This window comes from Pelophylax lessonae, assembly GCF_965119305.1.
Source record: "Pelophylax lessonae genome assembly, chromosome: 6".
Classification (NCBI taxonomy): domain Eukaryota; kingdom Metazoa; phylum Chordata; class Amphibia; order Anura; family Ranidae; genus Pelophylax; species Pelophylax lessonae.
In genome coordinates, this window is record NC_138773.1 from 39,996,736 (window position 1) to 40,019,634 (window position 22,899).

Consider the following 22,899-nt stretch of genomic DNA (forward strand, 5'->3'; position numbering starts at 1 on the left):
GGATGGATGGATGAGGTGGATGGATGGATGAGGTGGATGAGGTGGATGGATGGATGAGGTGGATGGATGGATGGATGAGGTGGATGGATGGATGGATGAGGTGGATGGATGAGGTGGATGGATGGATGGATAGATGAGGTGGATGGATGGATGAGGTGGATGGATGGATGAGGTGGATGGATGGATAGATGAGGTGGATGGATGAGGTGGATGGATGGATGAGGTGGATGGATGAGGTGGATGGATGGATGGATGGATGGATGGATGGATGGATGGATGGATGGGTGGATGGGTGGATGGATGGATGAGATGGATGAGGTGGATGGATGAGGTGGATGGATGGATGGAGGAGGTGGATGGATGGATGAGGATGGATGGATGAGGTGGGTGGATGGATGAGGATGGATGGATGGATGAGGTGGATGGATGGATGGATGAGGTGGATGGATGGATGAGGTGGATGGATGGATGAGGTGGATGGATGGATGAGGTGGATGGATGAGGTGGATGGATGGATGAGGTGGGTGGATGGATGAGGTGGATGGATGGATGGATGAGGTGGATGGATGGATGAGGATGGATGGATGAGGATGGATGGATGGATGAGGTGGATGGATGGATGAGGTGGGTGGATGGATGAGGTGGGTGGATGGATGAGGTGGATGGATGGATGGATGGATGGATGGATGAGGTGGATGGATGGATGAGGTGGATGGATGGATGGATGAGATGGATGAGGTGGATGGATGAGGTGGATGGATGGATGAGGTAGATGGATGGATGAGGTGGATGGATGAGTCGGATGGATGGATGGATGAGGTGGATGGATGGATGGATGGATGGATGAGGTGGATGGATGAGTCGGATGGATGGATGGATGAGGTGGATGGATGGATGAGGTGGATGGATGGATTTCTCGGTCTTCAATCTTCCGAGGAGTGTGGGCGGGGTAAGCACAGGTGGAGAGGGCAGGAGGAGGAGCAGAAGGAGGAGGAGCAGAAGCAGCTTTCTCTGTGGGGGAGTGTCAGGGGGAGTGGCTGTAGTATGTGTATATAAGTAGGCTGGTGCTAGTGTAATAATCACACCATAAGTGATATATGAAGTGATTGGGGCTCAGATGGTGCTGAGTGAATAAATAGAAGTAAACTTTTTTATATACAATTCACAGTGCCAGAGGGCGTCTATACAAAGACCAGGAATTGGATGAAACCTGAATAGAATGAGTACAAATATATAATAAGTGCAAATAAAGTGTCTCCAAATAGAAATGAGTCGGTGCAAAGTAGATGAACTTAGATTTGCCCACTGCAAGAATTTCTAAACTTGGCCCGGAAACTCTCCAGCCGGTGACATCGCTTCCTCCACTACCGCTGCCACCACACCAGATAACCAGGGAGAGATCTGTGCCCGGCCGGCTGTGACATTCACTAATCTTTGGCCATTCTTCCTTTTACATGGAAGCACCCAACTATTTTTTACCCCGTTATTTTTAATAAAAACAATATTACACTTTATACGGCTTCCTGTCTCCAACTTATCCCCAATCTGAGCCCCGGTCACTTTATATGTCACTTATCCTGTGATTATTGCTACACCCAGCACCAGTGTAACTCTCGTTCAGAACCGGACCCCTTCACATCATTACCTGGCTGTAGTATGTGGTTGTGATCTGCAGCTGTCAGTGAGCTCCCATCCCCCGGTGAGCTGCTCCTAATCACAGCCCCAAATTGTAGCGGACTGCACCTCTCATGCCTCGTACACTCGCAACAATTATCGGCCGACCGATCGGCCGTCTTTTGTCCAGTGTTGTTGTGTTGGTTGAACTGTGCTCTAGACTGCACACAAATTTTTTCGGCCAACAAAAACCAACTTCAGAAGTGATGTCATGTGTTGGTTTACTTTCCGTGTGTTTTTTCTTCTCTGAGCATGCCCAGTCTTGCTCATCTGATTTTTGTCTGCCGAAATCTGTACTGACTGACGGAAAATCGGGTGTTGTGGTGACGGCCAACAAAAATTTTATAGCCTGCACACCAGATTTTGTTCGGCCGAAAAGTCGGAGTCGGTTGTCGGAAGCATCATACTAACAAGCTGACAATTGGCCGATCGGACGTTGGCCGGAAAATTCACGGCCAACAATCGCTGCGTGTGTACGAGGCATTACAGGCCGGGACTCGGGACTGTGCTGATGGCAGGGAGATCCCTGCTGCCAGCCTCAGAGCCCAGCTCTTAACCACTTAAGCCCCGGAAGATTTTACCCCCTTCCTGACCAGGGCCTATTTTGCAATTCGGCACTGCATGACTTTAACTGACAATTGCGCGGTCGTGCGATGCTGTACCTAAACAAAATGTACCTCATTTTTTTCCCACAAACAGAGCTTTCTTTTGGCGGTATTTGATCACCTGTGCGATTTTTACTTTTTGCGCTATAAACAAAAAAAAGCGACAATTCTGAAAAAATAGCAATATTTTTCACATTTTTTATATGAAATTCCCCCCCCCCCAAAAAAAAATGTAAAAATCTAATTTTTTTAACATTTTAGGCCAATTTGTTTTTTGCTACATATTTTTGGTAAAAAAAAAAAATCACAATAAGTGTATTTTGATTGGTTTGAGCAAAAGTTATTGCGTTTACTAACTAAAGGAAAGATTTTTGTCATTTTTGGTGTTTTTTATTTTAACGAGTAATGGCAGCGATGTGCAATTTTTTTTGCGGGACTGCGACATTGCGGTGGACAGATCGGACCCTTGACTGACATTTTTGACACTTTTGGGGTTACCAGTGACATTACTACAGTAATCAGTGCTATATATATGCACTGTTACTGCAAAATGACACTGGCAGTGAAGGGGTTAACTTTTATTTGAGAGGGAGGGGTTATGTGTGTCCCTAGGGGCGTGATTCTAACTGTGATTGGCTGTGGCTTGAGGTGTAGGAACAATGATCAACGGTCCTACATAGTAGAACCGTATGATCACTATTCCTACACAGGGGAGAATGACAGGCGGCTTTGTTTACATCGCAGTACCGCAAAAAAAATCGCAGATCGCCGCCATTACTAGTAAAAAAAAACACCAAAAATGACAGAAATCTTTCCCTTTGTTAGTAAACGCAATAACTTTTGCGCAAACCAATCAAAATACGCTTATTGTGATTTTTTTTTACCAAACATATGTAGCAGAAAACAAATCGGCTAAAAATTTAAAAAAAATTTGATTTTTACATTTTTTGGGGGGGAATTTCATATAAAAAAAATGTGAAAAATATTGTTATTTTTGCAAAATTGACGCTCTTTTTTTGTTTATAGCGCATGATCAAAAAATCGCACAGGTGATCAAATACCACCAAAAGAAAGCTCTGTTTGTGGGGAAAAAGGACATCAAATTTGTTTAGGTACAGCAACGCACGACCGTGCAATTGTCCGTTAAAGTCACGCAGTGCCGAATCGCAAAATAGGCCCTGGTCAGGAAGGGGGTAAAATCTTCCGGGGTTTAAGTGGTTAATTAGAAACCATAACAGGCCGTCCTAGCAGGTTGTTTGCTGCAGAAGTGTAACAGATGGAATTCCCCAAATGTCATAAATGGTAATAGTTACACTTCAGTATGTTTGCAGCGCGCAGATCTGCTATCACCTCCTCCCATGTGGGTAGGGATAGGATATAGGAAGAGGCCAGTCTATGGGGATGGATCTGGCAGCAGACCAGAAGATAATCCCAGCAAAGGTAACACACCCTCAGCTTTGTGCTGCATGGAGAATGTCTGTGCGACTCACTAACAGGCCTCAGGAGTGGAAGGAATGTGAAGGTCGGTATGGAATAAAGAATTCTAATCAATAATAATAATAATGTTTTATAACCTAATGAACTGATAGTTATTAATAAGTCAGAGACTGGGAGAACGTAGCTTACACCTGATCTGTGCATGTCATGTTGCTCAGCCGGGGCAGCGAACAGAATAATGGCTGCACTCACACCAAGTGCCAGTTCACACCAGTGCGATGCCAGACATCGCATGTGATTCGCACCGCATTGCTGTGCAGTTTGCATGTGATGTCTGTGCGATGCGATTTCAGCCATACAAAATGTATGGCTGAAATTGCATCGCATTCGCACCAAAATGGTGCAGGAACGTTGTTCTGTTTTCACTACACGTATGCCCCAGGCGTGTGCAGCTCAACATACAGCTAAACCTTTAATCCTGCAATAACCAGTCCTTTTGTAACTTACGGCTTTATTCCAGTGAAGAATGGTGGTCACATGAACAGGTTACAAGTCAGAATGGATATGTAAATAGGATTGTGAATAGAGGTGAAACTGTAAATAAACATATAAAGGCATACAGTCAGTATACAAACATAAACAATATGTGCATTGAGTATGTAACCAACAGTTCTGAGCATACCAGCGATGCTTCCAAGAGGGGTTCAGGAATCTTCCCACAGGAACCTCAGATGCTGTCTGGCTGTGCCCATAAGGTGTTCTAAAATGGAGATTTCCTCAGAGAGGGGTGGAACTAATATCCAGCAATAGAGAACAGGAAATACCATAAAGTACTCTACAACAGTCTATGTCACAGTGGCATCTTGTGGACAAGATTGGTATTACAACTTTAATAGCATTAATTATTTTCTTATGCTGGAGGCATGACAAAAGTTTTTTTTTTAGTCCGCATTGGAATTCGGATTGCATGGATGTTCACATCTATTCCATCCGATTCCTGCACCATTTCACAGTCCGCACTGCGATCTGCGAATCAATCTGGGGGTGTCATTAACTTTACATTGACACCCCCAGCGGTTGGCAGATCTCAGTGTGAACCAGTGTGCAATTCTGGTGCGATGTGGAACCGGCACTGATTCGCAGGGTTTCCCGCATTGCACCAGTGTGAACCGGGACTTAATGCTGTGAGATGCATGCAGTTTGTGTGTTTTTTAACCGCCTCCTTCCCAAGCCTATTCTGAGACTTCGCTCCTACATGTAAATATGTAAGTTTTTTTTAAATTTTATATAGAATATTATAAAATTACTTAGAACCACCCCAAAACATTATGTAGCACTACTCCCTTGGGAGCTGCTGATTACAGGTTCCCCTGGGTTACCATAAACACAATAGCCTAGGTGGGACTTTAAGTGAGACCCCAGCAGGTGGTGCCCGGCGTCTCCATCCCTGTATCAAGAAAAAAATGAGGTTGAAGGATTAAAAGAGGTGCATGAAAGTCAGCCAGCCCCCAGTCTGATGTACTCACCTTCCAGTCTGTCACCAACCAAGTAGACCTGTCTCTTGGTACAAAGAACAGGGGTTTAGTTGAGACACATTTGCAAACACATGTGAAAGCTGCAGAGCCACTTCACGGCACCCTGTTATATCTGCAGTCCTAACACTTTCTAATTTAGTGTCTCCACACTGGAGGCACATGGCTGCTAATGGATGGATGGGGGAACAGGTGGGAGGGAGACAGCCCAACCTCCCCCAACCCACCCCCATCCATGACTGGTCTGTTGTCTAAAAACTCATATAACTAAGTTGTAACAATGGTACAAACTGGAAAGGACCAGCTGAGAAGCATTGCACCTCCATCCCCTTGGTGGATGCAGTATAAAGACAAATAGGGATTTAATATATGGGGCATGGCCTGTAAAGCACAATGCCTTTCAATCCCTAATATCCTTGGGACTTTGTGTGAGACAAGCAGGTCATGCTATTGGTCTCCATCCCTGTTTACGGAAAAAAATAATAAGGTCAAATCAAAACAGACTGCATCCACCAAAAACGCACGAAAATCGCATGGTGGGACTTTATGTGAGGCACCAAGCTGTAGGCAAGGCGTCTATATCCCTGGTTGCTTAAACACAATAGGCTAGGTGGGACACGGACACTGTTTTTCCCGAGAGACTCTGCCAGCATCTGCACTGTAAGCTTCACTGGATCCTCTGCAGCTCAGCTCCACACCTGGTTCCTAGGCCGACCGCCTGAACCACCTTCCTCACACACTGCAGGAGGAGAGACAGCCGTCCACCTCCTCCTGGGACTCTGCTTCCCGCCCAAAGACACCCTGTCACATGCCCCCTCAGTATTTATGGTCAATCCCAGGATGCATTGCAAGAATGCCCTCCCACTAGGACTGCCATAAAACATGATGTGTCACTGGTTAGGTTTCCTCCACTGTCCAACGAGCACCCTCATTGGACACAGTGGGGACACTCCTTCAGACCCAGTAAATCACACCTGGAACCCTGTGACAGGCAAAATCTAACAGATCAAACTCCCCTTATAAGCAGCAGGAGTAATAGATGCTTTCATCTAGCACCTGTCTAGGTCTACAAACTTTTTTCTTTTACACTTTTTCCTTTCTAACTTTATTGCTATTATAAGGGATGAACAACATCCCTTGTGACAGCATGAGCCGTGACAGGTACTCTTCATGGAGAAATTTGGGGTCTATTACATCCCAAACTTCTCCTCTGCCCCCCCCCCCCCCCCCCATGCAGCCGATCTGACTGAAATCGGTACGATCGGCTGCTTCTCTGGCCGCTGGTGGCCAGGTAAACAAAGGGGCGGAACCGGAAGTGAGGAATTACTTGTCGCTCCTGGTTTCCATGGTTACAGAGAGTGGGGATCGACATCAGTTCCTCTCTCTCTGTCTCATGGCCGCCGGCCGCATTGCTCCCGGGCGCTGCGATGGGACCGGAGAGCCCGGGAGAGGTGGCGGCGGTGGGAGGGGGTGGGACCCCCTTTCGCCACCTGCAGAAGTGATCAAGTGGCTAATTAGCCTATTGGATCACTTCTGCCTGAAACAGAATCGACGACTGCAAAGAATGATACCGGGGTGATGCCTGTAGGTGCACCCACCATCCCGGTATTACCACTGAACCCCAAGGACATACGAGTACATCCACTTGGGGGATTCTATGGTGTGTTTTTAGTGCGTTATCACTATTGTTTAACCTCTTCAGCACCGGAAGGTTTTACCCCCCTTCCTGTCCAGGCCATTTTTTTGAAATACGGCACTGCATTACTTTAACCACTTTACCACCGGAGGATTTTGCTGTCTTATGTCCAGGCCACTTTTTGCGATTCGGCGCTGTGCGAATTTAACTAACAATTGCTCGGTCGTGCGACGCCGTACCCAAACGAAATTTACGTCCGTTTTTTCCCACAAACAGAGCTTTCTTTTGGTGGTATTTGATCACCTGTGCGACTTTTACTTTTTGCGCTATAAACAAAAAAAGAGCGTTTATTTTGAAAAAATAACAATATTTTTGACATTTTTGAAATTCCCCCCCAAAAAAATGTAAAAATCTAAATTTTTTTACATTTTTGGCCAATTTGTTTTCTGCTACCTATGTTTGGTAAAAAAATCACAATAAGCGTATTTTGATTGGTTTGCGCAAAAGTTATTGCGTTTACTAATTAAAGCGGAGTTCCGGGTACAAAAACGATTTTTTTTTTTTGTGCCCCTCCGCTAGGTAGAGCTCACCTGAAAAGGAATTGGATAGTTATTTTTATTTTTTTTGTTTACTCACCTTTTTATTGAAGATCGTAAATACTCACCTCTGACTGCTTCCTCCCTCGGAGCCGCGGCTCACCCCGTCACTTCCTGCCTCGCGATGATTCCTGGGAGCTAAACGTCATCGCTCCCAGGAATCAATGCGACGGCACCGGCCCCGCTCGTCATTTCCGGGCGACGCCGCATTCCCCTGCTAAACAGCTTCTGGGCATGCCCAGAAGCTGTTTAGGAATGCGGCGCTGCACCGGAAGTGACGAGAGGGGCCGGTGCAGTGCATTCTGGGACACGAAGACGCGGAAGAAGACAGAGAAGAGGGCCGCGCCGGCTTCAGCTGCCCACAACAGAGATGGAAACGCTGTGGAAGAAATTTTCTAAGTAAGTATTTCTTCTAAAAGGTAAGTGCGAACCGGGACAGATCAGAGGCTAGCCATTGTGGAATGTGCTAGCCCTGACTGTCCCGGGGGTATGTTCAGCAAAAAATCATTTCTGTGCCCGGAACTCCGCTTTAAGGGAAAGATTTCTGTCATTTTTGGTGTTTTTTTTTTAACGAGTAATGGCGGCGATCTGCGATTTTTTTGCGGGACTGCGACATTGCGGCGGACAGATCGGACCCTTGACTGACATTTTTGACACTTTTGGGGGTACCAGTGACATTACTACAGTAATCAGTGCTATAAATATGCACTGTTACTGTAAAAATGAGACTGGCAGGGAAGGGGTTAATTTTATTGGAGAGGGAGGGGTTAATGTATGCCTGGTGCTTACTGACGTGTGTGGGGGGAGGTGACTGAGTGACACAGGGACAGATCGAGGGTTCAGCTATGCTGAACAGTCCGATCTGTCACTCCCTGTCACTTGGGAGATCCGCCCGCTCTGTTTACACAAGCGGGCGGATCTCCAAACTGGATTCCCCGACGATCGGGGAAGAGCAGCTGCGATCGCCACTGCTCCTCCCATGGCCCGACTACCGCTGTGAATGAAAACAGCGAGAGCGAGCCTCCGGCGGCACGCGAGCGCCGCCTACAGGGGGAAGAGTCCAGCGATGTAGATCTACGTCGCTGGACGGAATCAAGCCACTTTGCCGCAGTACGGTCAACGTGACCAGTCGGCAAGTGGTTAAACGGTCAATTGCAAGGTCGTGTGACGCTGTACCCAAACAAAAAATGGTGTCCTTTTCCCCCACAAATAGAGCTTTCTTTTGGTGGCATTTGATCACCGCTGTGATTTTTATTTTTTGTGCTATAAACAAAAAAAGAGCGACAAATTAAAAAAAAAAACACAATATTTTTTATTTTATGTTATAAAATAGATCCAATAAAAAAAATGTAAAAAAACCAAATGTATTCATCAATTTAGGCCAATATGTATTCTGCTACATGTTTTTGGTAAAAAAAAAACAACAACATCCCAATAAGTGTAAATTGATTGGTGTGCGCAAAAATGATAATGTCTACAAACTATGGGATACATTTATAGAATTTTTATATTTTTTTATTGTTTTTTACTAGTCATGGCAGTGATCAGCGATTTTTAGCGGGACTGCGGACAAATCAGTAAGTTTTTGGGGACCAGTGACACCAATACAGCGGTCAGTGCTAAAAAAAAAAGGGCACTGTCACTGTACTAATGACACTGGCAGGGAAGGAGTTAACATCAGAGGTGATCAAAGGGTTAAATGTGGTCCTAGGGAGTGCTTTCTTACTGTGTGGGGGAGGTGCTTTAGCCGTGGGAAGACAGAGATCCATGTTATTGCTTAGCAGAAGCACAAGATCTCCATTTTCCCCTCTCACAGAACAGCGGTCTGAGTGAGTCAAATGGGAGGGGTTTCATAATTATCAATCATGTGTGGCAGCTGCAGGGCTCTAATGAGGAAATCTGCTAGGCCTGCATCCCTTTAGACATGTTCCTATTGGAAGTATCTCAACAAAAATTACATTTTTGTTGCAGGGGATGCCAGAAATCTGACTTGTATCTTAGTGCAGACTTCTGGGAAAATTAGTGAGCCAATCACACAAGCAGGAAATGATGTTTCTGGGGGTGTGGTCAGTATACATTCTGTGTACAGAACAGCTCCAGGTGGCCATATTGCATTTTCAGAAAATTACAGCGGCTGCAGATTGAAAAGGAAAGGTCATTTTTAATAACATTCAATTACAATATGATTTGTGTCACAGTTGTATACGCTATATTATTTTTTTTTATTTGCTATTTTTTCCCACAAAAGTGGAGTTACCCTTTAAGCTTTGACAATAAAAGCTGGAAGCTGATTGGTTTCTATGCACAGCTGCACCAGATTTTGCATGCTCCAGTTTTAGTAAACCTCCCCTATAGCTGTCACCCAGACTGGACTTTGAACATATCTGAGATTAGTGGTTTGCATAAGGAAAATAACATTGTTTTATGCTTTCAGTTTAACTCACTAGATTACATGATTGCCAAATTTCTGGTAAGATCAACAGCTATTTTTGTACTTTGCCTGGAAAAGGAAAACGAATGCTGCCGCCACATCTAAGTACTGGTACACTACATATTGCATTTTTGTTCTTGGGTTTAATTATCTTTTAACCACTTGCCGACTGCTTAACGACGATTTACGTCGGCAGTCAGCCCCTCACAGGCAAAGCGACGTAGATCTACGTCGCTAGCCTGTAAGGCTCTGGGGAGCAAGTGCTCCCGCTCGGTCACGGACCCCCCCGCGCGTGTGCCCGGCGGACCCGATGTCCGCCGGGCACTCGCGATCGTCCGTTACAGCGGGAGAAAGGCAGGCGGCTGATGTAAACAAAGCCGCCTGTCATTCTCCCTTGTGTAGGAATGGTGATCATACGGTTCTGCTATGTAGGACCGTTGATCACTGTTCTTACACATCAAGCCACAGCCAATCACAGTTAGAAACACGCCCCTAGGGACACACATAACCCCTCCCTCTCAAAAAAAAAAGTTAACCCTTTCACTGCCAGTGTCATTTTGCAGTAACAGTGCATATGTATAGCACTGATTACTGTAGTAATGTCACTGGTAACCCCAAAAGTGTCAAAAATGTCAGTCAAGTGTCCGATCTGTCCGCCGCAATGTCGCAGTCCCGCAAAAAAAATCGCAGATCGCTGCCATTACGCGTTAAAAAAAAAAGAACAAAAATTACAAAAATCTTTCCCTTTGTTAGTAAACTTGATAACTTTTGCGCAAACCAATCAAAATACGCGTTTTGCGATTTTTTTTTACCAAACATATGGTAAAAAAAAAAAATTGGCCTAAAATGTTAAAAAATTTTGATTTTTACATTTTTTTGGGGGGAATTTCATATAAAAAAAAAATGTGAAAAATATTGTTATTTTTGCAAAATTTACGCCCTTTTTTGTTTATAGCGCATGATCAAAAAATCACACAGGTGATCAAATACCACCAAAAGAAAGCTCTGTTTGTGGGAAAAAAAGGACGCCAAATTTGTTTAGGTACAGCGTCGCACGACCGCGCAATTATCCGTTAAAGTCACGCAGTGCCGAATCGCAAAATAGGCCCTGGTCAGGAAGGGGGTAAAATCTTCCGGGGCTTAAGTGGTTAATGTATCTGCTCTGATCCAAAGTTAGATTTAGTGAATGGAGAAACGTTTTTCTTTTAAGAACGCTCTTCAAGCTAATCATTTCTAACCATGGGCTGCCTATTTTTTCATTTTTTAGTCTCTGGCATGATGTTGCATCCATGATATAGGAAGAAAAAGGGACCAGTGAAGACACATGGCAAAGGAACTGTGTGACATTTGTCCTATAGAAAGATGAGGGTAACAGTGAGGGACGTCTTGGTGACAGCTCTGGAGAACTTGAAGAAGGATGGATTCAAGAAGTTCCAGGCCAAGTTACATGACACTGATATCAAACAGATGTACAGAAAGATCCCAAGGAGCCAGCTAGAAAACAGGGACCAGAGCGATGTGGCTGATCTTATCAGAGCCTACTACAAGGATGTCTATGGGGTTGAGGTGACATTGGCAGTTCTTGATGCCATCAATGAAAAACTCGTGGCAGCAGAACTTCTCCAAGACTTGAAAAAAGGTGAGAAAAAAAGACAACATTTGGAGCTAAATCTTTTCTTTTGGATTGTGTTGAAACTAGTGATCGACCAATATCGCTTTTTCGTTGCTGATACCAATATTTTGGCCATTGTATGTTGGAATCAGCCGATATTGGCCGATACTTTCGTACATTTAATTTTTTTTTATTTTTATCACTCTTGTGGAGGGATCTGGGGGTCTAAAAGACCCCAAACCCCTCCTCTGCACTTAAAAGCATTAAAACCGCCAAGTTTGGCTGTTTTGAATGGTGTACGTTTTTTTAAATCTGGCGCTGAGTACCCGGAAGTGACGTCATGACATCACTTCCTGGTTTTTACATGGAGACCCGATCAGAGCTGAATGCGGCTTTGATTGGGTCTTCGGTGGTCATGAAGGCTGGTTGTCCGGGTCTCCCGTTGGGACGGGAGACCCGGGCAAGACGCGGAAGGCGGCGGGAGGGGGGGACGTTCCTTCCTGCTCCTTGTAATGACAGCCGACCGGCTTCTCAGCCGCATCGGTTGTCATTACAAGACAGCCGACCGTCGGCTATGGACGCCGATACCGGGGTGATGCCTCTAGCTGCAGGCATCACTCCGGTACAGCACTTTCCGAAATATCGGCAATATCGGCCACCTTGGTGGCTGATTCCGATATATCAGGAAAAGTGTATATCTGCACTCGATATATCGGCTTTGCCAATAATCAGTCGATCCCTAGTTTAAACCCTCAAGTTTTTATTGCTGTCTGCATTCCCCATTCTCTAACTGTCCTAGTGACTATTGTCACCAAGAGAAAAAGTGATAGGTAATGAAAATTTTATAAACAGTCACCCAAAGATAAGAACGGAGTATAAAAAACAGCAGCTGTGAAAATGTCCAGTGTGCATGAGGCCTAAAGCCCCGTACACACGTGCCGATTGTCGGCCGAACGATCGGTCGTCTTTTGTCCAGTGCTGTCGTTTTGGTTGAAAAGTGCTCAAGACTGCACATGAATTTTGTTGGCCAACAACAACCAACTTCAGAAGTGATGTCATGTGATGGTTAACTTTCCGTGTGTTTTTTCTTGTCTGAGCATGCCCAGTCTTGCTCATCAGATTTTTGTCTGCCGAAATCTGTACTGACTGACGAACAATCGGCCGTTCTGGTGTTGGCCTATAAAAATTTTATAGCATGCAGACCAGATTTTGTTCGGCCGAAAAGTCGCAGTCGGTTGTCGGAAGCATCATACTAACAAGCCGACAATCGGCCGATCGGACGTTGGCCGAATATTTACGGTACGTGTGTACGGGCCTTAAGAGTTCCTTCCTAGGACATCATCCCAAAATTATAAAATAAAGCAAATCCAAACATGTATTGATGGGACTTTAAATATGCCATTGGATGTCCAACACCTATGACATTTATAGGTAATAAAATACTTTTTAATCCAATCCACATAAAACAGTAAGACATAGATACCACAATATAAATTAAAAAACAAAAGGTCAGATAATAACCTTTCCAACTCTCTGAAATATGATTGTCAAGATGATATGGATTAGTCTACAACATGTTTCTCAGGATGACCCGCTTCCTCAGGACATCAAATTTGTAAAATTATTTCAGTCAAGAGTATATAAAACATATTCTAAAACATAAAAAAATGGAAATAAAATACACAATATTTATACAATTATGACACATACATCATATGATACTGTCCTCATCAGCAAAAAAAAAAAAAAAAAACACAATGTAATATTTTCCTTACTGCTCTGCAGCAGAGGGACCCCCCCCACACTCTCCAAGGGGCATATAAGTTGGCGCCTATATTTTTTTTTCGGTAATGAGGAACTCAGTTTTTACTGTTACATATTAAATAACATGAGAACATGTAAACATTCCCTAATTAACCACTTCTGGACCAGGCTCTATTTTGTGATTCGGCACTGCGTTATTTAACGAACAATTGCACAGTCATGCGACGCTGCACCCGAAAAAATTTCAGGTCCTTTTTTTCCCACAAATAGAGCTTTCTTTTGTTGGTATTTGATCACCTGTGCGATTTTTATTTTTTTTGCGCTATAAACAAAAAAAGAGCGGCAATTCTGAAAAAAAAAAAATATATATTTTTCACATTCTTCTATAAGACATTCCCCCAAAAAAATTTAAAAATCAAAATTTTTTAACATTTTAGGCCAATTTGTTTTTTGCTACATACTTTTGGTAAAAAATCGCAATAAGCGTATTTTGATTGGTTTGCGCCATAGTTATCGCGTCTACTATCTACGGGAAATATTTATGTCATTTTTATTGTTTTTTTTTTTTTAACGAGCAATGGAGGCAAACTGCGATTTTTAGTGTGACTGTGACATTGCGGCGGACAGATCAGACCCCTAACTTACATTTTTGACACTTTTGGGGGGACCAGTGACATTACTACAGTAATCAGTGCTAAAAATATGCACAGTTACTGTAATAATGACACTGGCAGGGAAGGGGTTAACACTGTGGGTGATCAAGGGGTTAAATGTGAGCCTAGGGGAGTGATTCTAAGGCTGGCCATACACTATACAATTTTCTTGTTCAACTTTCCTTTAGAGTTACCAAAACCATGTAATATAGGGTCAAACCTAAACACTTTCAATTTGTATGCAGTCAGGCAGGCCCTTGCACTACATAGTTTAAGGTAAATCTAAAGGAAATTGAATAAGAAAATTGTATAGTGTATGGCCAGCCTAACTGTGGGGGGGGGGGGGGGCGGGGGCAGGGCTTGTCAAATGATCATAGAGACCTGTGATTCTATATAGAAGGATCACAGGAGCTCTGTGATCATTCCAGGGAGAAGAATGGTCAGGTGTGTTTACAACAGTCGACCGTTCTTCTCTCTCAGCGAGGAGCGATCACGGGTGGCTGGAAGCAATCGGAGCCGCCTGCCCCATGCATCGGAGTCCCCACTGCCGAGTGGGGGCGGAAGTGCGCCGGCGGCGGCACACGCTCGCCCCCTAGCTGCAGGCGCGCAACCGACATACAGTAGGTCTAAGTTGTTTCATGCAGGAGGGCCGCCCTGCCACAGTAAATCGGCGGTGGGCAGTCCAGAACCGATTAAAAACCATGAAGACCTTTTTATAGACATATGGGGGTTGATTTACTAAAACCCGAGAGTGCAAAATCTGGTGCAGCTCTGTTTAGAAATCAATCAGCTTCCAGGTTTTATTGTCAAAGCTTAATTGAACAAGCTGAAGTTAAAAGCTGATTGGCTACCATGCACAGCTGCAATAGATCTTTCACTCTCCAGTTTTAGTAAATCTACCCCCATAGTTACATCCCAGATTTCCTGCATATAATAGTATCATCCAAAGTGTTTATTGCAGCAAAGTCCACTTTTCCAAGGATTCATATGCAGTTCAAACAATAAAGATAAGCTTATGTAACAGGTCAATAACAGAGTAATGGTTAACACATCTTTTAACACACTGAAAAATGCCCAAAGGTCATTGAAAAAAGTTTAGAGATTACTCCCCCCCCCCCCAAAAAAAAAAAAAAACATTATGATGGAGGACCCATGAACAAAATTTGGAAAGGGCTTCAGCCTTGAACTGAGGCAGTGGAGGCATGGGATGGTCCTCTGAAGTGGACTCCATTCAACCATTTGGACTGGTAAGTATGTAAAAATTCCACGCTAATAAATGATGCTAGACTTAGAAAATAAAAACTAGCAGCAGCACATAGGAATCATAGAAAAAACTCCCATATAGTATCTAATAGTAGTATGTGCTGCGCTAAACAAATATTTACATGTGATTAGGATATCACAAATTGTGACATTTGTGCAAAAAAATATTTAGGTTGATAAATACAATCAAATTATATATAATAGTAGTGAAAAGGATTCCATAAAACATATATAGTGTCCAATATATGTAAAACAACCGAGTCCATGCAATGAAGAAATGGAAAAGAAATCTGTGTCCAAACAAAAATCCTCAGTGATGTAATAAAGTGAATTAAATGAAAGATTCAAGGAGCCACAAGTCCCAGTAGCTATCACATCCACAAGTAATGTTGAAGATGAAGAAACACCAATGTGCAGGTCACCATGGAATTAAAATAGGTTGGCAGCTTACCAGATCAAATGGGTTACTCAAATTAATGAGTAGACCTATATGAGCTATTGGATGGTAATACCAGGAACGGCCACAGGGTGTTGCCTCACCAATTCAGATCAGGAATCCATATGGCATGTATAAAAAATTGGATGACAGGGACATAGCGTAATTCCATAAAATACAATCCGTTTATTTAGTTAAAAAATATCAAACTCACATTTTGGATGAGTATCACAGGCATAAAAAGCAATGAGCCAACATTTAGAAGAGAACGAACATCTCCTGAAGTTTGGCAGATCGTGGAAGCCGGCTGTTGGGGGCGTGGTTGCGTCACGTCTGACTCACCCGACCGGTTTTGTCATACGCTTGACGTCATCAGGGACTGTTGATGGACACCGGGAGGAAAGAGGGACAATCCAAAACACTTCTTCTCATCCTACTCACCCACTGATTTTGGTGGCCATGTGTCCCCAATAAGAAGATTCAGTCACTGATAACCTACATGCAATGTACAGAAGGTTTAATCTGTGAGTGCAAAAGGTCTCTTTATTTACCAGGAATAAAGAAGGATTTAAAACCATGCTGGTGCTCTCTGTTGTCTTTTACCTGGTTTTGTAGTTAAATAGAGCTCCACTCTTTCATACAGAGCTGCAAAATCTGAAGGTAGTTATTGAGGAGCGACCAGTATAAAAGTTCATATAACTCAGGGGACTTTTTGAAATGTATATTGGTTTAGAACAGTGGTCTCCAAACTGTGGCCCTGGGGACAGATGCAGTCCTTTGCTTGCCTTATCACCCTGCCTTCTGTCCTCTCCCTATAACTGCTCCTACCAATTCTTGCTAATTTTACATCCATATACTGAGAAAACCTCCAGGACTATGGGGCATGTCCCTTCATATAAAGCACACTCCCTCAATACCTACCTCCCCCTCCTGCTTCTCTTTACCTCTGGTGACATATCCCCAAACCCTGGGCCTCCTTTTGGCTTTTCCCTATGCTCCCACCACCCTACACCCTTGGGGCACCATTTCTCCCAATGGTATGAAACACTATTCCTCCAGCTGGCACATACAATGGGGCATCATTCCTACCACTGACACCAAACATGGGGCACTATTCCTCCCCCCTGCCATCAAAGATTTTGCATTGTTTACCTTCCCTAATGCCAGGATAAGTTATACCCCCACTGGCCACAGTCCAGCTCCACTAAACTCTGTAGGACAGTAAACTGGGTCTTTGTTTAGAAGGTTTGGAGACCTCTCATTTAAAACATCAAGCAAAGCCAACATGTTTCAGGGTAAAGGCCAGCCCCTTTTAGGGCTTGAGCAATAGATGTAATTAGAATTATATTTAGATGCAATAGGAGACTGATATTAGGGCATTATAAACTGCACTATCATTGTCACCATGCTGGGATTTCTCATTGTGATTCTAATTACATCTACTCCTCTAGCACTGATGAAGGGGGAGGCCTTTCCCCTGAAACACTTTGGCTTTACTTATTGCTCTCAACCAATAAAAATTTCAAAAAGACCTCTGAGTGAAATGAACTTTTGTACTGGGCCTTCCTCAATACCATTCCTCTTACCATGTTTTATGTGATGACCTTATCTTTGTAGCCTTTCTTGAAAGTTTGACTTTAGAAGTAGAAGGTCCACTCTGATTGTTAGGCATCCTTATATCCACTCATGATAAAATAACGAATTTCCACCTCTACCCTTATACCAGTATAAATTGACTGCACTCTTAAGGGGTAAACACGTTGCCGGGGGAGCACGTTGCAGGGCATCTTTCCTTAAGGCTTCTTTCTTTAAGTGGTTATTTCTACAAGTGATATGCACTTCAACCTCTGCACTTCAGTGATTGCACGAAGCAAGCATATACAGCAAACTACACCAACAAGCACGAAACAGGCTACAGGTGACCCTGTCTCTCTAGTCAGCTCTTTTCCCACTCTGTAACATGCGCTCTCTACCACTCCTGCTGTCAATGGTGTCCTCTCTTCTCAAACTCAATTGGCCACCCCCTCTTCTCCACCCCACAGCTTATATACTGAATATCACCCTGCCTTCTGTCCTCTCCCTATAACTGCTCCTACCAACTCTTGCTAATTTTACATCCATATACTGAGAAAACCTCCAGGACTATGGGGCATGTCCCTTCATGTAAAGCACACTCCCTCAATACCTACCTCCCCCTCCTGCTTCTCTTTACCTCTGGTGACATATCCCTAAACCCTGGGCCTCCTTTTGGCTTTTCCCTATGCTCCCACCACCCTACACCCTCTGGCAGAAGCCGCAACCCACAGAACATAGTCTCCATTCCTCTTCTTCCCAATACCAGCCTCCCCTTTTCCTGTGCCCTCTGGAATGCCCACTCTGTCTGTAACAAACTCACCTCCCTTCACAACCTCTTTATCACAAATTCCTTTAACCTACTCGCCATTACCAAAACCTGGCTTCATGAGTCCAATACTATTTCTCCTGCTTCCCTCTCCCATAGTGGCCTTCTCTGAAATCACTCCCCCAGACCAAGTGGACGGAAGGGAGGTGAAGTGGGAATCCTTCTAGCCCCATGCAGCACCTATCAGATACTTCACCCACCTCCCTCTCTGACATTCTCCTCTTTTGTGGCACATTGTATTTGTCTATGTTCTCCTGTTTCTCTAAGAATTGCTGTCATCTACCGGCCCCCTGGACCGCTATCAACCTTTCTTGATGACTTCTCTGCCAGGCTACCCTACTTTCTCTCTTCTAAAATCCCCACAATCATTCTCGGTGACTTCAAAATCCCTGTTAATGCTAATACTAATACTGCTTCTAAACTTCTCAGCCTAACCTCATCTCTTGACATGAAGCAATGGATACAGGCCCCTACTCACTCCAATGCCAACACTCTTGACCTTGACCTCTGACCATCTATATGACAAAATCTCACCCCTGTCATGCCCCAACCTAGACACTTCCATCTATAACGGCTCACTGTCATCTTCCCTAGACAAGCTCGCTCCCCTCACTACACACAGAATTCAATCCTGACCGCTACAACCCTGGCAAACAGATGACACCAGAAGCCTCAGAAAACCTACCCACGCTCTTGAGCACCTGTGATGTAAGACTAAGTCCCCGGAAGACTTCAACTAATATAAATCTGCTCTCCTTTGACTCTATTCTAAACTCTCTAACTCACATCTTCAACCTCTCCCTCTTTTCTGGCATCTTCCCAAACTCTCCAAAACATGCGCTTGTCACTCCTATCTTTAAAAAGCCCTCACTGGACCCCACCAATTTATACAATCAAAACCCCAGCTCCTTAATTCCCTTCTCCTCCAAACTCCTTGTACGACTGGTCTATAACCGATTGAGCGACCATCTGACTAAGAACAAACTTCTTGATCCCCTTCAGTCCGTATTTCGCCCTCAACATTTCACGGAAACTGCTCTCCTTAAACTCACAAACGATCTACTAACAGCTAACACCAAAGGACACAATTCTGTACTACTCCTCCTGGAGCTCTCTGCTGCCTTTGACACAGTGGACAACCCCCTCCTACACAAAAACTCCACTCCCTTTGTCTCTGTGACTGCACTCTTCACTGATTCTCATCCTACCTATCCCAACGCATCTTCAGTGCTACTTACAACTCTACTACCTCCTCTCCCTTTCTCCATCTGGGTCCCCCAAGGTCCTGTTCTTGCTCCTTTTCTCAATCTACACCTCCTACTTGGGTCAGCTGATTTCCTCCGATGGCTTTCAATATCATCTCTACGCTGACTACACCCAAATCTATCTCTCCACCCCTCAGCTCACTCCATAAGTTTTCTCATGCATCACCATCACCAACTTACTAACAGATATATCAGCCTGGATGTCACATCACTTCCTCAAACTCAACCTATCCAAAACCGAGCTCATGATATTGCCTCCCCCACGCTCCTCTTCCCCTGATTTCTCTGTCAAAATCAACAGCTCAACTATCAACCCGTCCCCCCATGCCAAGGTCCTAGGTGTAATCCTGGACTCTGAACTCTCCTTTTGGCCACACATCTAGTCACTGTCCAAAGGTTGCTGCCTCAACCTCCGCAACATCTCCAAGATATGCCCCTTCCTTACCAATGACACCGCAAAGCTTCTAATCTCCTCCCTGGTCATCTCATGTCTCGATTAATGCAACTCCCTTCTCATTGGCTTACCTTTAAATAGGCTATTCCCCCTTCAGTCTATCATGAACGCTGCTGCCAGGCTCATCCACCTTACTAACCGATCGGTGTCTTTGCCAATCCCTCTATTGGCTGCCACTCAACCTACGAATTAAATTCTAGATACTAACCATAATTTACAAAGCCATCCACAACCTGGCACCCAGCTACATCAATAACCTGGTCTCAAAATACCAACCAAATTGTTCTCTTCGTTCCTCCCAGGACCTCCTGCTCTCTAGCTCCCTCATCACCTCTTCCCATGCTCGCCTCCAGGACTTTTCCTGAGCCTCTCCCATCCTCTGGAATGCTCTACCCCAATCTGTCCGACTATCTCCTACTTTGTCCACTTTCAGACTATCCCTGAAAACACATCTCTTAAGAGAAGCCTATCTGGCACCCACCTAACAACTGTACTTTTATTTTCTCCATCAGCCCATCCCCCACAGTTATTTCCTCTTATATCTCTTGACCCTCCCTCTTAGATCGTAAGCTCTAACGAACAGGGCCCTCTGATTGCTACTGTATTATAGTGTATTGTATTTGTCTATCCTCAAGTTGTAAAGCGCTGCTTAACTGTCGGTGTTATTTAAATCCTGTATAATATTATTAATAATACCCACCGCATCTGCTAAGCATTATTTTTGTCGCTATTGGAGGGTTAGCTGCTTGGGATCGCAATAAGATCTATCCACACTGTACCTAAATCACGTATTAGTTCCTCTGAAGGAGGCATCACTCCCATGTGTATCCATCAGAACCAAGCCTCGCTCCTATTGGTCCAGTGCTATCACACGCACACACATCACACACATACAGAGCTGTAAGAATAGGATTGAACTGGTTTATGGACTTTTGTGCTTCTTTACTAATTATCTGAGACTTTTTAATTGAATTTGATTCTGTTGTGGTGTTGAGTCATAATGTTACTAAATATACAAAATAGAGCTCATTACAGAGACTTTGTTTAACATCTCCTCACAGCTTAACCGATTGCCGACCACCGCACGACTATTTACTGCGGCGGTCAGCCCCTCACAGGCAGAGCGACGTAGTACTACGTCGCTAGCCTGTGAGGGTCTAGGGAGCGAGCGCGTGCCCCCGGAGGCGCGCTCCCGCGTGGTCACGGACCCACCCGCGCATGTGACCGGCGGACCCGATGTCCGCCGGTCACTCGGTGATCATCGGTGCAGAGGGAGAAAGGCAGGCGGCTGATGTAAACAAGCCGCCTGTCATTCTCCGCTGTGTAGAAATAGTGATCATACGATTCTACTATGTAGGACCATTGATCACTGTTCCTACACCTCAAGCCACAGCCAATCACAGTTAGAATCACGCCCCTAGGGACACACATAACCCCTCCCTCTCAAAAAAAGTTAACCCCTTCACTGCCAGTGTAATTTTACAGTAACAGTGCATATGTATAGCACTGATTACTGTAGAAATGTCACTGGTAATCCCAAAAGTGTCAAAAATGTCAGTCAAGGGTCCGATCTGTCCGCCGAAATGTTGCAGTACCGCAAAAAAAAAATCGCAGATCGCCACCATTGCACATTAAAAAAAAAAAACAACAAAAATGACAAAAATCTTTCCATTTGTTAGTAAACGCGATAACTTTTGCGCAAACAAATCAAAATACGCTTTTTGCGATTTTTATTTTTACCAAACATATGTAGCATAAAACAAATTGGCTGAAAATGTTAAAAAATTTAGATTTTTACATTTTTTGGGGGGGGGGGGGATTTCATATAAAAAAATGTGAAAAATATTGTTATTTTTGCAAAATTGTCGCTCTTTTTTTGTTTATAGCGCATGATCAAAAAATCGCACAGGTGATCAAATACCACCAAAAGAAAGCTCTGTTTGTGGGAAAAAAAGGACATCAAATTCGTTTAGGTACAGCGTCGCACGACCGCGCAATTGTCCATTAAAGTCACGCAGTGCCGAATTGCAAAATAGGCCCTGGTCAGGAAGGGGGTAAAATCTTCTGGGGCTTAAGTGGTTAATACACAGAACAGATACAGTATATATTTTTTATTATAATTGATTAGTCTGTGCATATCATAAATATCCCCCATTTTCTCTTTTTATGGTATAAGTGCTAAAAATAGTCAAGTGAACCTTATACAGATAGAGCTCCAAAGGTCCAAGCAAAAAGGAAAGTTGACCTTCAAGTCAGAGACTACTGATCCATATACTTGATCCTGATCAGAGTTTTAAGTTCAAAACCAGAGGATTAATATGACAGCTATGGAACCGGCATGTTCAGAAGGAGGTGTCCACAAATTTTAGATGCTGTAAAACTAAACATAGGCTCTATTTAACATTTGTTGGTTGCTTTCATGACTTATCTATTTTTTTTTAAATATTTTATTTCCAGTGGATCGATTTGTAAGACTGGGTGAAATAGAGGAAGAAAACACTGCAGCCCCTACAGGTGAGCAATAGGTGTGTGCTAAAAGGGTTCAAGAAAGAAGGATGGAAGTTTTATTATAGCTTTGGATAGATCGGGGAATGATTAGAACCTGTGTTCTATAGCGTTCTATAACGTGTTACTGCGTTGCAGCGACCTTCATTTTCCAATGAATGCACCTGTGTTGTAGCTTGCCACAATGCACAACAGTGCATTAAGTTACAAAAAAGGGGTCATGTTTGATTATTATCATGTTAGGGTGCATTGGCGGCCCATTAATTTTTAGTTTAATTATTTATTTAATCAGTTAACTTTCTAACATTGTTATGTAACGGTATCAGCCAAATGATCAGACCAGTGGGGATGTGCAATTTCTACTTTACTTAACAATGAAAACCAATGTAGATTACACAGGAGATCATGTGGACAGGGGTTTGCAGTACAAAACAGCAATATGAGGAAGGGGGGAAACAGGCATAAAACATTAAAACAAGTATATTGCAGTTCTACTAATGGCCACTAGAGTTCAGTTTACTGATAGGATAGAGAGCTGAAGATTTCTCACGTGTTCCAAGATGATAATCATTCATTCAGCAGACTGTGAGCTGAGGGGATTTCCTGCTGGCACAGACTTCACACTGGCACTGCTG

At 43.9% G+C, this 22,899-nt stretch overlaps 1 protein-coding gene across 1 annotated transcript in view; it reads left to right on the plus strand.

Annotated features, from left to right (window-relative positions):
* The window catches only part of LOC309558540 (uncharacterized protein), a 553,938-nt gene that overhangs the window by 505,826 nt on the left and 25,213 nt on the right, over positions 1-22,899 (plus strand). The window contains exons 15-16 of the mRNA XM_082261619.1: positions 11,270-11,550; positions 22,217-22,273. Coding sequence (XP_082117745.1) covers positions 11,270-11,550; positions 22,217-22,273 — 338 coding nt within the window. The remainder of the gene's footprint in view (positions 1-11,269; positions 11,551-22,216; positions 22,274-22,899) is intronic.